This window comes from Heterodontus francisci, chromosome 6, assembly GCF_036365525.1.
Source record: "Heterodontus francisci isolate sHetFra1 chromosome 6, sHetFra1.hap1, whole genome shotgun sequence".
Classification (NCBI taxonomy): domain Eukaryota; kingdom Metazoa; phylum Chordata; class Chondrichthyes; order Heterodontiformes; family Heterodontidae; genus Heterodontus; species Heterodontus francisci.
In genome coordinates this window covers 22,417,336-22,432,384 of record NC_090376.1, presented here as the reverse complement: position 1 = coordinate 22,432,384, position 15,049 = coordinate 22,417,336, and the positions used below count along the sequence as shown (strand labels likewise).

Below are 15,049 nucleotides of genomic sequence, written 5' to 3'. Positions count from 1 at the left end.
TAGTGGGAGTTGTCCACAGGCCCCCTAACAGTAACCATAATGTAGGACGATGTATACAAGAAGAAATATTGGGTGCTTGTGATGAAGGGATGGCAGTAACATGGGTGATTTTAATCTTTCGAGAGAGTTTCTTAGAGCAGCACGTTCTGGAACCGACCAGAGAGCAGGTTATATTAGACTTGGCATTGTGTAATGTGACAGGATTAATTAATGACCTGAGAGTAAAGAACCCTCTAGGTAGCAGCAACCACAATATGATTGAATTTTACATCCAGTTTGAAAGAGAGAAGAGTAGGTCTAAGACTAGTATTTTAAACTGAAATAAGGGCAACTATATGGGCATGAAAGCTGAGCTAGGTGAAGTGAACTGGGTGACTAGGCTAAGAGATAGATCAATAGAGAAGCAGTGGCAAATATTCAAGGGGATATTTCAGAATACTCAGGATAAGTATATTCCATCTATAAAGAAAAATTCTAAGGGAAGGACCCACCACCTATGATTAACTAAAGAAGTTAAGGAAAGCATCAAACTTAAGGAAAAGGCATATATTTGCGCAAAGATGAGTGGTAGATCAGATTGGTCAGAATATAAAGAATGTCAGAGAATGACTGAAAGGTTAATCAGGAGGAAGAAATTAAAGTATGAGAGGAAGCTAGCTAGAAATGTAGAAACAGATAGCAAGAGTTTCTACAGGTATTTAAAAAGGAAAAGAGTAAGTAAAGTGAATGTTGGTTCTATAGAGAGCGAGAATGGGGAGTTAATAGATAATAAAGAAATGGCGCATGAATTGAACAAATATTTTGCTTCTGTCTTCACTATAGAGACTACAAAAAACATTCCAGCAATAGTTATAAATCAGGAGGTAGAAGGAAGAGAGGAATTTGGTGAAATTACAATCATCAGGGAAGCGGTATTGACCAAACTGATGGAGCTGTGGGCTGACAAGTCCCCGGGTCCTGATGGGCTTCATCCTAGGGTCTTAAAAGAGGTGGCTAATGAGGTAGTAGGTGCATTGGTGTAAATTTTTCAAAATTCGCTATATTCTGGAAAGGTTCCATCAAACTGGAAAATATCAAATGTAACCCTTCTATTCAAGAAGTGGTCGGGGGTGTGGGGGGGGGGGGGAGGAGGAAGGCAGAAAACAGGTAACTAGAGGCCAGTTAGCTGGACGTCTGTCGTGGGGAAGGTGTTAGAATCGATCATTAAGGAGGCTATAGCTGGGCACTTAGAAAAACTCAAGGGAATAGGGATTAGTCAGCATTGCTTAGTGAATGGAAGATCATGTTTAACTAATTTATTGGCATTCTTTGAAGGAGTAACATGTGCTGTGGATAAAGGGGAGCCCGTTGACGTACTGTATTTGGATTTCCAGAAGGCATTTGACAAGGTGCCACATAAAAGGTTATTGCACAAAGTAAGAGCTCTTGGTGTATGGGGTAACATTGGCATGGATAGAAGATTGGCTGGCTGGCAGAAAACAGAGTATGCATAAATGGGACCTTTTCTGATTGGCAGGATGTGATGAGTGGAGTCCCACAGGGGTCTGTGATGGGGCTTCAACCTTTTAGCAATTTATATCAATGACTTGCAGGAAGGGAGCAATGGCATGGTAGCTAAATTTGCAGATGACACAAAGCAACATAGGAAAGTATGTTAGGAAGAGGATGAAAGGAGCTTGCAGACTGATATAGATAGGTTGAGTGAGTGGGCAAAAATCTGGCAGATGGAGTATAATGTGGGAAAATGTGAAGTTTGCTCTCTTTGGCAGAAAGAATAAAAAAGCAGAGTATTACTTAAATGGAGAACGACTGCAGAACTCAGAGGTGCAGAGGGATCTAGGTTTTCTACTGCATGGGTCACAATAAGTTAGTAAGCAGGTACAATAAGTAATAAAGAAGGCAAATGGAATGCGATCCTTTTATGAGAGGAATTGAAAGGATGTTATGCTTCAGTTATACAGGGCATTGGCGAGACCACATCTTGAATACTCTGTGCAGTCTTGGTCTCTTTATTTGAGGATGGATGTGAATGCATTGGAGCGGTTCAGAGGAGATTTACCAGATTGATACCTGGAATGAGCGGCAAGGGCATCAAAAGTCATCAGGGGTAGATGTGAGTGTGAAATTCGAGAAACAAACAGATCAGCCATGATCGTATTGAATGGCGGAGCAGGCTAGAGGGGCTGAATGGCCTACTTCTAATTTGTATGTTTGTATGACTTCAGGAGGAGGCCAAGATGAATCATCCACTCAACACTTCTGGCTGAATATTGTTTCAAATGCTTCAGCCTTATCTTTCGCACTGATGTGCTGGGCTCCCCCATCATTGAGGATGAGGATATTTGTGGAGCCGCCTCCTCCAGTGAGTTGTTTAATTGTCCACCACCATTCACGACTGGATGTCTCAAGACTGTAGAGCTTAGATCTGATCTGTTGGTTGTGGGATCGCTTAGCTCTATATATCGCATGCTGTTTACGCTGTTTGGTGCGCAAGTAGTTCTGGGTTGTAGCTTCACCGGGTTGATACCTCAATTTGAGGTATGCCTGGTGCTGCTCCTGGCCATTTCCCCATTTATTTATTCATTCCCATTGTCCAACCAAGCAAACATTTTCCAATTATTTCATTTGTAATGTAAGGTACTCTACAAACAGCACAGACATATAACTCTATGACTCTATGACATTGCTAACTTTGGCAAGATAAAAGCATTTTTCTGATGTCTGATAACTTCTGTGTAAAATAGATGTTTTAACTCAAAGCTTTCTGTTGGTATACCTTTGATTTAATTGCTGAATATATTGTTATTCAGCCTCTGATAGAACGATTTGTAAACTTACTATTTGATATGAAATTTATCGAGATCTTGCTATAAGCATAATACTTCCCGAAAAACTAGTTTGGACATTGATAGTATTTAACTAGAATGTATGCAATTTAAATGCAAAATGGTTCATATCTGTTACGACCAGGTGAGAAAAGTCGAGAGTTCCATTTTAGCCTTCACCTGGTCTTACAGTAATGGGGTTTAATTTTAAACACATTGTGTTTTTAACTCCCTCTTGGTGAATCCTTGTTCACTGATTTACAATTATAAGGCAAAGAAACCAGCACAAACAGGCTTTCTTGGGTTTAAAGAAGAAAAGTTGAAATTTATTAAACTTAAACTCTAATTCGGTTAATGCCTACGGATACACGATGTGCCCATGCTAGCATGCATACACGATACAGCCATGCAAATTGACAGAAAAGAGCAGAAGAAAAATAAAGTGGAAAAGTTTGAGGCAATATCTGAAGAGCTTTTGTTACGGTTCTTCGACTCACTGTAGAGTCCTTGAGTGTAGGTAGATCTTGCTTTTCATTAGGGCCCAGTATTCTTCTTAAACCTTGTTCATTGTAGGAGACTTTTCTCTCTTGGGGTTCATGTGTCTTCAGTGGATTCAGAGGCTTGTGAGAAAAAGATGGGAGCAGACAGACAGGAGAGGCTGTGGCGAGCCAGCCAGGAGAGATCTTCTCAGTCCAGGAGAATTCTGCTTTCTGCCCAAACTATTAGTACAAATTCAAAAAACTCAGGTTGCCCAGCAGGTTAGTCATGTGGCTAGCTGGTTTGACCATGTTCATTGTGTATTCCATCATCTTAGCAGTCAATTTGGAATGCGAGCTCTCTCACCTTCAACGTCTGGTGATTAAAAGTCCATTGTGGGTTGAATGTGTCAGGGAAGGTCCTTTGTCCTTTCCAAGCACTGTCTGTTAATATGCAAATGTCTTTCCAATGAAGATCTGGCAACGTTTGTAAAGCAAGTCCTTTCTTCACTTCAACAACAGTTTGAAATTTAATGTCCATGTGGCGAAATTAATATAGAAACATAGAAAATAGGAGGAGGAGTAGGCAATTCAGCCCTTTGAGCCTGCTCCGCCATGCATTATGATCATGGCTGATCTTCCAACTCAGTAGCCTGTTCCCGCTTTCGCCCCATACCCTTTGATCCCTTTAGACCCAAGAGCTATATCTAAGTCCTTCTTGAAAACATACAATGTTTTGGCCTCAACTGCTTTCTGTGGTAGTGAATTCCACAGGCTCACCACTCTCTGGGTGAAGAAATTTCTCCTCATCTCAGTCCTGAAAGGTTTACCCCCTATCCTTAGACTATGACCCCTGGTTCTGGGCTCCCCCACCATTGGGAACATCCTTCCTGCATCTACCCTGCAAAGTCCTATTAGATTTTTATAGGTTTCTATGAGATCCCGCTCACTCTTCTGAACTCCAGCAAATATAATCCTAACCGACTCAATCTCTCCACAGTCCCACCATCCCAGGAATCAGTCTGGTAAACCTTCGCTGCACTCTCTCTATAGCAAGAACATTCTTCCTCAGATAAGGAGACCAAAACTGCACACAATATTCCAGGTGTGGCCACACCAAGACCCTGTATAATTGCAGCAAGACGTCTCTGCTCCTGTACTCGAATCCTCTCGCTATGAAGGCCAACATACTATTTGCCTTTTTTACCGCCTGTTGGACCTGCATGCTTACCTTCAGTGACTGGTGTACGAGAACACCCAGGTCTCGCTGCATATTCCCCTCTCTCAGTTTATAGCCATTCAGATGATAATTTGCCTTCCTGCTTTTGCTACTAAAGTGGATAACCTCACATTTATCCACATTATACTGCATCTGCCATGCATTAGCCCACTCACTCAACTTGTCTAAATCACTCTGAAGCCTCTCTGCATTCTTCTCACAACTCGCCCTCCCACCCAGTTTTGTGTCATCTGCAAATTTGGAGATATTACATTTAGTTCCCTTATCTAAATCATTAATATATATTGTGAATAGCTGCGGTCCAGCACCGATCCCTGCAGTACCCCACTAGTCACTGCCAGCCATTTGGAAAAGACCCATTTATCCATACTCTTTGTTTCCTGTCTGCCAACCAATTTTCTATCCATCGCAATACACTACCCCCAATCCCATGCGCTTTAATTTTACACGCTAATCTCTTATGTGGGACTTTGTCGAAAGCCTTCTGAAAGTCCAAATAAACCACATCCACTGGCTCCCCCTCATCAACTCTACTAGTTACATCCTCGAAGAATTCTAGTAGATTTGTCTTTCGTAAATCCATGCTGACTCTGCCCGATTCTACCACTGTTCTCTAAGTGCTCTGCTATAAAATATTTGATAATGGACTCTAATATGCCTCATGCTTGGCAGGTGGGGACCTGCATGACATATGTAACAGAGTATAAAGTCAGGTATGAATCTCATTGGTGAAGTAATTCATTTTTATGACATTGCATTAGTCATTTAACTGAGTTCTGGATTTATCTGGTCATCTCTCCCAGCTGATTTCACCCTTGGTAGTGTCTTGCATCAGAGCCTTTGACACTTTATTTAAGTTCCTCAATCTCTATCATTTTGTTCCCTCACCCTATTCTTTTTGTTTTACTGTGAACCTCCTCCTTAAGTTACTTATTTAGCCAGCTTTAGAATGTCTTTTTATCCAATGGGAAAATTATGGGAAGATGTTACAAATAAGATTTAGAAACAAAAAGAGATGAAAAAAACATTTTTTTCAATTTTCTCCCATTATCTCCTGATGTTGGTGGCCCATGTTAAGATATAGTCCTGTCATGAGTTTCTTTGTGTTATCTTAAGCAACACAATGCATTATGTGGATTCCAGTTCCTTGAAGTTCTCTACAAGGTTTATTAACAGCTAAACTAGTATATACAATACAGAGCAAACTATCTACAGAACCTTTGTCCAGGGTGTTGCTGTGCAGAGTGACTTGAAGAGTCACCTCATCTTGAAGAGCCAACAGATAATGCTTCAACTCATTCCTCCTCTGCCTCCTCGGGGCATTGTGTGTCCTTCACCCCTCCTCATCCTCTGGGGCTCAAGGTTGAGGACTTTTTGGAGGAAGAGTACTTTGCCTCAAGGATGTACCTGTCCATTCTGGCTCATTTTGGTGCTGGCAATTCTCTCGAGAGCAGAGGTGAGGGCGCAGCATTTTTGTGCTGTTGCTGGATTTCCAAACTGCACCATTTGATGCTGGCCGGAGTCTTCGAGCAGGTACCAGTTCTCGGAGAATTCCCTTTGACAATGCTCCCCACTGCCAGCCTTTGCTTCTCGATGGTTACATCAACCTCTCCTTCTGAGTCACTGGAGCGCGAATAAACACTGCCTGTTGACAAAGAACTTTCATCATCTGAATTTAGATCTTCACTCTCTTGGTGTGGCGTCTCTAAGAAGGGGTTGATGTTCTTCAAACCAGAACCACTGAGATCCTGGAAGAACTGTGACTCGATCTCCGGTATCAGGGGGCTGGACACAAGGAGTGCATCTTCTCTGAGGGTGGGTATGGCATCACCTTTGAAATTTCCTGTGGCATTGAACCTGTCTAGGTACGTTTGTTGTAAGTCCGGGACGGACTCAATGTGGCTACCCTTGGTCTGTTCTGCAGTAATGGGTATCTTGGTGATCTCGTGGATAGTCACAATATTGAAGTCCTTACATGCTGGTCATTCTAGCACTGCTGGTGTGCTCGTTTCTACCAGCTAAAACATTTGTGGTTTCCATGCAGACTTGCCCTAGCTGCATTGCATTATTAGTGTGCCAATGCAAGGGACGGGTGACCCATTGTATGCAATTAACTTTGCAGTTGTCAGTTGTATCATTAATGTCCTATGACCCCGGTACATATCTCTCAGGATTCGGACTGATGGGATAGTTGCACTAGCTCCCATGTCAGTCTTAGTCCTGAGTGTGTGTTTGCCAACTTTCTTTGGGTACAGGATATTAATAGTAGCAAAAGCTTCCAGTTGTTTGACTTCATCAACACAATGTGTCAGGTTTACAATGTGAAACATCTACTCATCTTCTGGCTGAGAATCGCTCCACTCTGAGTCTTGTCTCAGGTCTATTTCACTGCAGACTTGTCTGTTGGTTTGTGTTTACGCAGGTCTCTGGCACTTTCCTCACGCCTGTCTTCTGTTTGCTTGCATCCTATTGTGACTTCTGGCTGCGTCTTTGGAGCCAAATTTCTTGCATAGGTGGGCCCAGTGTCCTTTTGAATCGCACACCTTGCAGATCTTGAAATGCATGACAACTTTGCAGTGAATGGGACAAACCACACTTACCACACTGCTTGCTTACTTTTTGTGACCTGGTTACTGTGCCAATACTGTCGGCTGCACCTGGTGCTTGCAGATGCTGTTGTCCAGCTACAATGGCTTTGTATTGCCATCTTCTAGCAGTGTATCAATGCTGTGAACTTTCTTTTTTCCCAAAGGTATTTTGGAAATGCTTCAATAGGTGTTGAGACAATCACCAGCTCCATTATTCAGCTCAGTTTCTGAAAAAATGCATTCATTGCCCTTACTACAGCATTGACTGATGCATTGATCTATTGATTCCTGTGGTTGTTGCCTGTCAGACATCAATTCCAGGTGATGAATTCTAAAATGCACTCTTACCTGAATCTGATCTTCTAGCACTTTCCATATCTTTGCAGGATCTTTCTGGTCCTCTTCAGATAAGCCAGAGGTATTGATTCTGTATAACTCCTCATTTCCAACTGCTATCAGTATTTTCATAGCCTGCTTCTCTAGTTCTGCAACAGCTTGGTCTATGAAGCATAACTGCATTCTTTGTTTTGAAAGTTTGAACTCATTTTGGAGGTCAGTGGCCTTCCAGTTCATGCTGGGAAATTTGATATCCATCCTTCTGCTGTTCTTTTGCTTTCTGCTCCATATTTAACTTTGTTAAGCTCTGTGTGGCCCTTAAGCTCTATATTTTCTATTTGTGGTTTAAAACTTGTTTTATTAACTTTGCACTATTCCCCCCCTTAAGAAATTTGTTTTTCAGGCTGGCTGCTTTGACGGAGGGTAACAGGTGTTTGACTGTGTTGTCCGATTTTTCTCTTTCAGCACTTTGCTTGTATGTGTACAGAGCTGTTCGATAGGCAGTTCAAGTGTTTTCTGTTTTGATTTTTTTTTTTGCTGCTTTTATTTATCTTCACGATTTACTGGTTTAATGATTTTTTTCAGCTTGACAGCTGTAATGGAGACTCTGCTGTGTTGGGGGTTTCTGCACTACTTTTCAGTATCAGACTTTTTTTTAGTTTGTGCGCTTTTCAGGGTTTCCCATTTTTTCTCTCTCTAACTTGCACAGTGCCTTTTGAAAATGAATTTTTAAAAAACTCTTCAAAGGCTTTTTTTAAACTGGGAATTCTCAATCGTCGGCACAATGACTCACCCGATTACTTGCTTTCCAGCCACACTTCTGTTCTATGGAGCTTTTCTCAGCCTTCTAAGGTATGTAGCTTTCTTTCACTCTTTTCAGGTACTTGTTTGGAAATTTCTTCACTTGTTGCTTCAAATTTTCTTTTCTGTTTTCTGTACTGTTATTAATTCTTGTTTGCTGTTTTATTCATGGTTTTCAAGCTTATATCTGGTCTTTTCACTACCACTGCCACATATTTCTTTGTGTTATCTTAAGCAACACAATGAGGTACGTGAATTCCAGTTCCTTGAAGATCTCTACAAGGTTTGTTAACAGCTAAACTAATACATACTATCCAGAGCAAACTATTTACAGAACCTTTGTCCAGGGTGTTGCTGTGCAGCGTGACTATGGCATCTAGTCGCATGGCTACATCTTGGTACTTAGCTCATTAGCCTTCTGAGTTCTTAAAGGGACATCACTCTTAAAGCGATCATGCAAGAAGTCCCACTAGCACTCCAGTACCTTGGCCAACTAACTGATCAAACTTCAGGTGCCAGCTTAGGGAAATGTCAGCATATAACTGTGTAGGACATCACAACCAAGCCTTTTATTTTAATTCACTCTTGGGTTCTGGGCATCACTAGCAAGGCCAGTATTTATTGCCCATCCCTAGTTGCCCTTTCGAAGGTGGTAGTGGGTCTTCTTCTTGAGCCACAGCACTGTTTGGTCGGGAGTTCCAGATTTTGATGCAACAACTGTGAAGGAACGGTGATATATTCCCAAGTCAGAATGGTGTGTGACTTGGAGGGAAACTTGCAGGTGAATGGTCTTCCCTTGTTCCTGTTGCCCTTATCTTTTTAAATGGTGGAGGATTTGGGAGGTTCTGTTAAAAACCTGTCCTTGTCCTCACAACATGTGTGCACCTTTCAGCAAGAGTCACTAGAAAAGTGTTAGGAAAGGGAGCTCATTCCCCACTTCCTTCCTAGCCTAAGAACACTAAGGCCAAATATAGCATCCCCCACAGCTGCTGTCACTGAAATATGGCACAGCACAGCCTTGGGACTGAATCTAAGGGCTGGATTTAGTTGCGTCCACGGGGCTCTCCGTGACAGGTAAAAAGACGAGGGGAACCCTGCTTCGACCTTTTGGAGCCTACCCCTGGTGCAATTGAATGGCGCTGAGGCATTTAAGCACCCGGCATTGGGATCTTCATCCTTTTAAGGATACGGATCCCGCCTCCAAGAATTGCCAGCCAATCAGAGCGCCAGCATCTCAGTCATATCAGCAGTACCACTGGAAGCGGTGGCCACTGCTGGTACTGCACCTAGACTGGCGCCCCGGACTAGAGGGAAGTGAGGCAGGGTTGCCGGCACAAGCCCGCCAGGCCCCAGCAAAGTGCGTGGGGTGGCAGGAGTAGAGGTGGGCGATGAGGGCAGGTAAAGTGTTAACGGCGGGGCAGCCTTTGCCGCCAGGGCTTAATTCCAGCGATGGCAGGAAGAAGCCCTTAAGTGGCTTTTAATTGGCCACGTTTGGGCCTTAATTATCCACTGGGCAGAAAGGCTGTCTTTGGCTTTTCCTGCCCCGACTTAATCATGGTGCGCCGGGAAGGTGATGGCCCTCTGTCACCCACCACCACCACTCACCCACCTGCTTCCTGTTGCAAATCCATGGGCCCTCCACCTCTTAGCGCATCTCTGGAGATCCATTAAATTCCACCCTAAGACTTTCTTTGTAATCCCAAGTCTGTGCTATTTCAGGTGATTTCAGCCAGGGTGACAATGAAGTTTTACTATCTAAGTATATTAGTTTCTGGGCATTGTGATAATGGGTAAATGACAATGTGATGTGTAATAAAGTTATACTTTAAAAAAAAAAATAAAAACCATAATATAAACCCTCAACCTAATGCTAAGATGTAACGATATGCAGATAAAAGGAGATTCTCCAGTAATGTGTTGGCTTTTATTACGATACTGTTATGACCAGGTGAGAAAGAGGTCTAGAGTTCCCTTTCAGCCTTTACCTGGTCTTACTGTAACAGGGTTTAATTTTAAACACACTGTGTTTTTAGCACCCCCTTAGTGAATCCTTGTTCACCGCTTTCCAATTGTAAGGCAAAGAAACCAGCACAAACAGGCTTTCTTAGGTTTAAAGAAGAAAAGTGAAATTTTATTAAACTTAAACTCTAATTCGGTTAACAGATACACGATGCACCCACGCTAGCATGCATATGTGATAGACACATGCAGATAGGGACAGAAAAGAGCAGAAGAAATAAAGTGGAAAAGTTTGAGGCAATATCTGAAGAGTTTTAGTTATAGTTTTTCGAGCTCACTGTAGAGTTCTTGGTTGTGGGTAGATCTTGCTTTTCGTTGGGATCCAGTATTCTGAAACGTTGTTCACTGTAGGAGGTTTTTTTCTCTTGGGGTTCATATGTCGTCAGTGGGTTTTTGGAGTTCCGTGAGAAAGAGATGGGAGCAGACAGGCAGGAGAAGCTGTGGTGAGCCTCATTGACTGAGTTCTTCTCAGTCCAGGAGCATTCTGCTTTCTGCCCTAATTGTACAATTCATGAACCCCCAGGTTGCTAAACGGGTTAGTCATGTGACCAACCAGTCCAACCACATCTATTTGTGGATTGTATTGGAGCGGGGGATAGCTCCTTTGTTCCTAAAAACTGTCTGTTAATATGCAAAAATGTCTTTCCAGCCAGGTACCTGGCAACCCCTTGTCACAGGCCTTCTCTTTTTCTCAGCAACAATTTGAAATTTAATGTCCATGTGGTGAAATTAATGTGCCTCATTCTTGGCAGGTGGGGGGGCCTGCATGACCATACAATTTAAGCTATAGTTTTATTGCCAGCTATGGCTCAGTGTAGCTCTCTCACCATTGAGTCAGAAGGTTATGTGCTCAAGTCTCATTTCAGGGGCTTGAGCTCATAATCTTAGTTGACACCAGAGTTCTGCACAGTGAGAGATGTTGATCTCTGGATGAGATGTTAATTTGATACTTCATCTACTTTCTCAAATTGACCTAATGCGCAGAAGAGCAGAATAGTTCTCCCCATTGTCCTGTCCAATATTTCTCCTTCAATCAACAGCAATTTTTTTTTAAAAATAGATTATCTGGTCATTATCACATTGCTGTTTATGGAACCTTGCTTTGCACAAAATAGCTGCTGCGTTTCCTACATTATAAAAGTGACTACACTTCTACAATACTTCATTGGCTGCAAAACGCTTTGGGAAGTCCTGAAGTTAAAATGACTTTTTTTATAACTGCTCCAGATGTGGTTGTAAGTAGGTGTCAGTAAGGGAGAGAAATGTGGAGAGTAGTAAGTGGGGCTGTGTATATGTTCTGACATTTTGCTGTTTATTAACATGCAGCTTTTGTTTCCCCTTATTTAACAGTGAAACCGACTGTTATTGATGTTGACATTTATGTGAACAGCATTGGCCCTGTTTCATCAATTAACATGGTAAGCAAGTTTTACGCCAAAGGCAAAGTCATTTTGATATAACTTGTTGTGTTGTGCTTTGAAACAATAGATTGCTGTATTATAGTGGTCATGGTTTGGCTTTTAAAAGTTCACAAAAAATAATTTATATATGTATCATTTCGAAATGGACTGTATTCTTTCATGACATAAAATGGCAACCAGTTGAGATGAATATAACTGTGAACTGAATATTAAACTTCACATTGGGATCCTTTTCAAAAATTAAAGGAACAAATAAAGCATTAGTTAATTTATTTTGCTATCAATATATTAACTATTTTGTTTTAAATGTGAGTATCAAAGGGAACAAAGCGGGTAAATGGAGTTAAGATACAGATCAGCCATGATCTTATTGAATGGCGGATCAGGTTCAAGGGGCTGAATGGCCTACTGTTATTCCTATGTTCCTTCCAATAGCCTTGCAGGGTCCCCTGTGGGAGGAGATACAATCCCAACTCTGAATTAACATCAGTGAAGACGTGGTGTTTCAAATGTCTTTGCAAATGTGCATTTTAGTTTAGCTTCCTCATGTTGCTTGGCTCAGTTTATTTCCCTTGATGATGTGATCAGTGTTACTGTTCAAACAAAAAGATTCATAAAATCATCATGGAGAAAGAGAAGAGCAAAGGGTCATTTAAATTAGAGGGGGAAGAGTGTCTTGAAGGGAATTTTTTGTGATAAGTTGAAACAAGTAACATTGAATTTTGCTTCTCTAATGGAGATGCATCATTTCAGGACTTTTCTCCATGCCACTCCACTGACGTCACTTTTGCATAGTAAGCCAGCTAAATTGGCTGCCATGTTTTCTACATCACACACCACCCTGACTTGGAAATATATCACCGTTCCTTCACTGTCGCTAGGTCAAAGTCCTGGAACTTCCTTCCGAACAGCACTGTGGGTGCACCTACACCCCAAGGACTCCAACGGTTCAAGAAGGCAGCTCACCACCACCTTCTCGAGGGCAATTAGGGATGGGCAATAAATGCTGGCCTGGCCAGCGACGCCCACATCCCATGACTGAATAAAAAAACCATTACTTCATTGGCTGTAAAACACTTTGGAACACCCTGAGGTGAAATCTTGAAATGCGCCGAATAAATGCAAATCTTTCTTTACCAATACCAGGAGTAAGTGGAGTAACGTGAGTTGCAACTATGCATCAGTCAACCTGGAGCTTCCGTATCCAAGGAAAACATGCCAGTGTTGGGGTACACTGTAAACTTTGCCAGTACTTTGTTTTCTATGTCGCTTGGCAGCCTCAAATCAGCTCCCACCCTGCTTTCTATACCTTTTTAATGACAATTCCAGGAATTGTGTATTGCTGTCTTTTCAACTTCGATTGTCTGTTTTAGAAATGTAGATTTATACATTAGCACAATAGTTGTTGAAATCTGTCCATGGACAAAATATACCATGACCCATTAAAAACAGTCATTTATAGAATCGTTTATGGCATAGGAGGAAGCCATTCAGCCCATCAAGACCATACTGGCTCTCTGCAGAGCAATCCAGTTAGTCCCACTCCCCCACTCAATCCCTGTAGCCCGACAAATTTATTTCCTTCAAGTGCCCATCTAATTTCTTTTTTAAGTCATTGTCTCTGCTTCCACCACCCTTGTGGGCAGCGAGCTCCAGGTCATTACAACTCGCTGCATAAAAAATGTTCATCCTCACATTCCCTTGGCAACATTTGCTCAAAACAACAAATCTGTGTCCCCTGGTCCTTTTACCATCGTTAATGAGAGCAGTTTTTCCTTGTTTTACTTTTCTAAGCCTTTCATAATCTTGTACACCTCTATCAAATCTCCTCTCAATCTCCTTTGCTCCAGGGAGAACAACCACAGCTCTTCCAACCTAACCTTGGAACTAAAATCCCCCATCCTTGGAACCATTCTGGTAAATCTCCTCTGTACCCTGTCAAGGACCCTCACTTCCTTCCTAAAGTGTGGTGACCAGAACTGGATGCAATATTCTAGTTGGGGCCTAACCAAAGCTTTATAAAGGTTCAGCATAACTTCCCTGCTTTTGTACTTCATGCCTGTATTTATGAAGCCCAAGATCCCACATACTTTGCTAACCATTCTCTTAATATGTCCTGTTACATTCAAAGATCGATGCACCTGCACCTTCCAGTCCCTCTGTCCCTGCACGCTCTTTAGAATTGTGTCATTAAGTCTATATTGCCTTACCCTATCCCTTTTGCAAAGATGCATCACCTCACACTTGTCTGTATTAAATTCCATCTGCCACTTGTCTGCCCATTCTGATATCCTATCTATGTCCTGTTGCAGGTGATTCATATCATCCTCACTGTTTGACATTCCTCCAAGTTTTGTATCACTGGTAAATTTTGAAATTCTACTCTGTATTCCAAGATCCAAGTCATTTATATATAGCAAAAAAAAAAGCAGTGGTCCCAGCACTGAGCCTTGGGGAACACCACTGTCTACCATCCTCCAGTCTGAAAAATAACCATTTACCACAACTCGCTGTTTTCTGTCCATAAGCCAATTTTTTTTTATCCAATTGGGTGCTGGCCCTCCTATTCCAAGAGACTCAGTTTTGTTAACCAGCCTTTTGTGTGGTACTTTATCAAACACTTTCTTAAAATACATATAGATAACATCCACCACATTCCCTTCATCAACCTTCTTTGCTGCTTCATCAAAAAATTCAGTTAGATTAGTCAAGCATGATCTGCCTTTTATAAATCCAAGCTGGCTCTCCTTATCTAACTCAAACCTCTCCCGGGTTTGTTTCTAAAACCTTACCCACCACTGATGTTAAACTAACTGGCCTGTAGTTGCTGGACTGTCCTTACACCCTTTCTTGGATAAGGGTGTCACATTTGCTTCTCTCCAATCCTCTGGCACTTCTCCCATATCTAGGGAAGAATGGAAGATTATGGCAAGTCATTCCTCTATCTCCACCCGCACTTCCTTTAGCAACCTGGGGTGCAAGCCATCCGGACCAGGTGACTTATTTACCCTAAGCATAGCTAGCCTTTCCAGTCCCTCCTCCCTTTCAATTTTCACCATATCCATTGCCTCCACTCTCTCCGCTTCTACTGGTATTTTGTCAGATTCCTCTTCCTTAGTAAACATGTAAATAAGGTTGAATTTAAATTGGCCCCGGGTCCAAAGGCCGGCAATTTAATATGTTGTTTTAAAGAACCAATATGTTATAGAACTTATGGTACATTATTTTATTTCATATATATTTTATATATTCTTTTGGGCCTCCTTATCTCGAGAGACAATGGATACGCGCCTGGAGGTGGTCAGTGGTTTGTGAAGCAGCGCCTGGAGTGGCTATAAAGGCC

The 15,049-nt window shown here is 42.0% G+C and overlaps 1 protein-coding gene across 2 annotated transcripts in view; it reads left to right on the top strand.

Annotated features, from left to right (window-relative positions):
• The window catches only part of LOC137371179 (gamma-aminobutyric acid receptor subunit gamma-3), a 636,105-nt gene that overhangs the window by 24,988 nt on the left and 596,068 nt on the right, over nt 1–15,049 (top strand). For both annotated transcript variants that reach the window (XM_068033271.1, XM_068033270.1), the window contains exon 3: nt 11,636–11,703. In XM_068033271.1, coding sequence (XP_067889372.1) covers nt 11,636–11,703 — 68 coding nt within the window. The remainder of the gene's footprint in view (nt 1–11,635; nt 11,704–15,049) is intronic.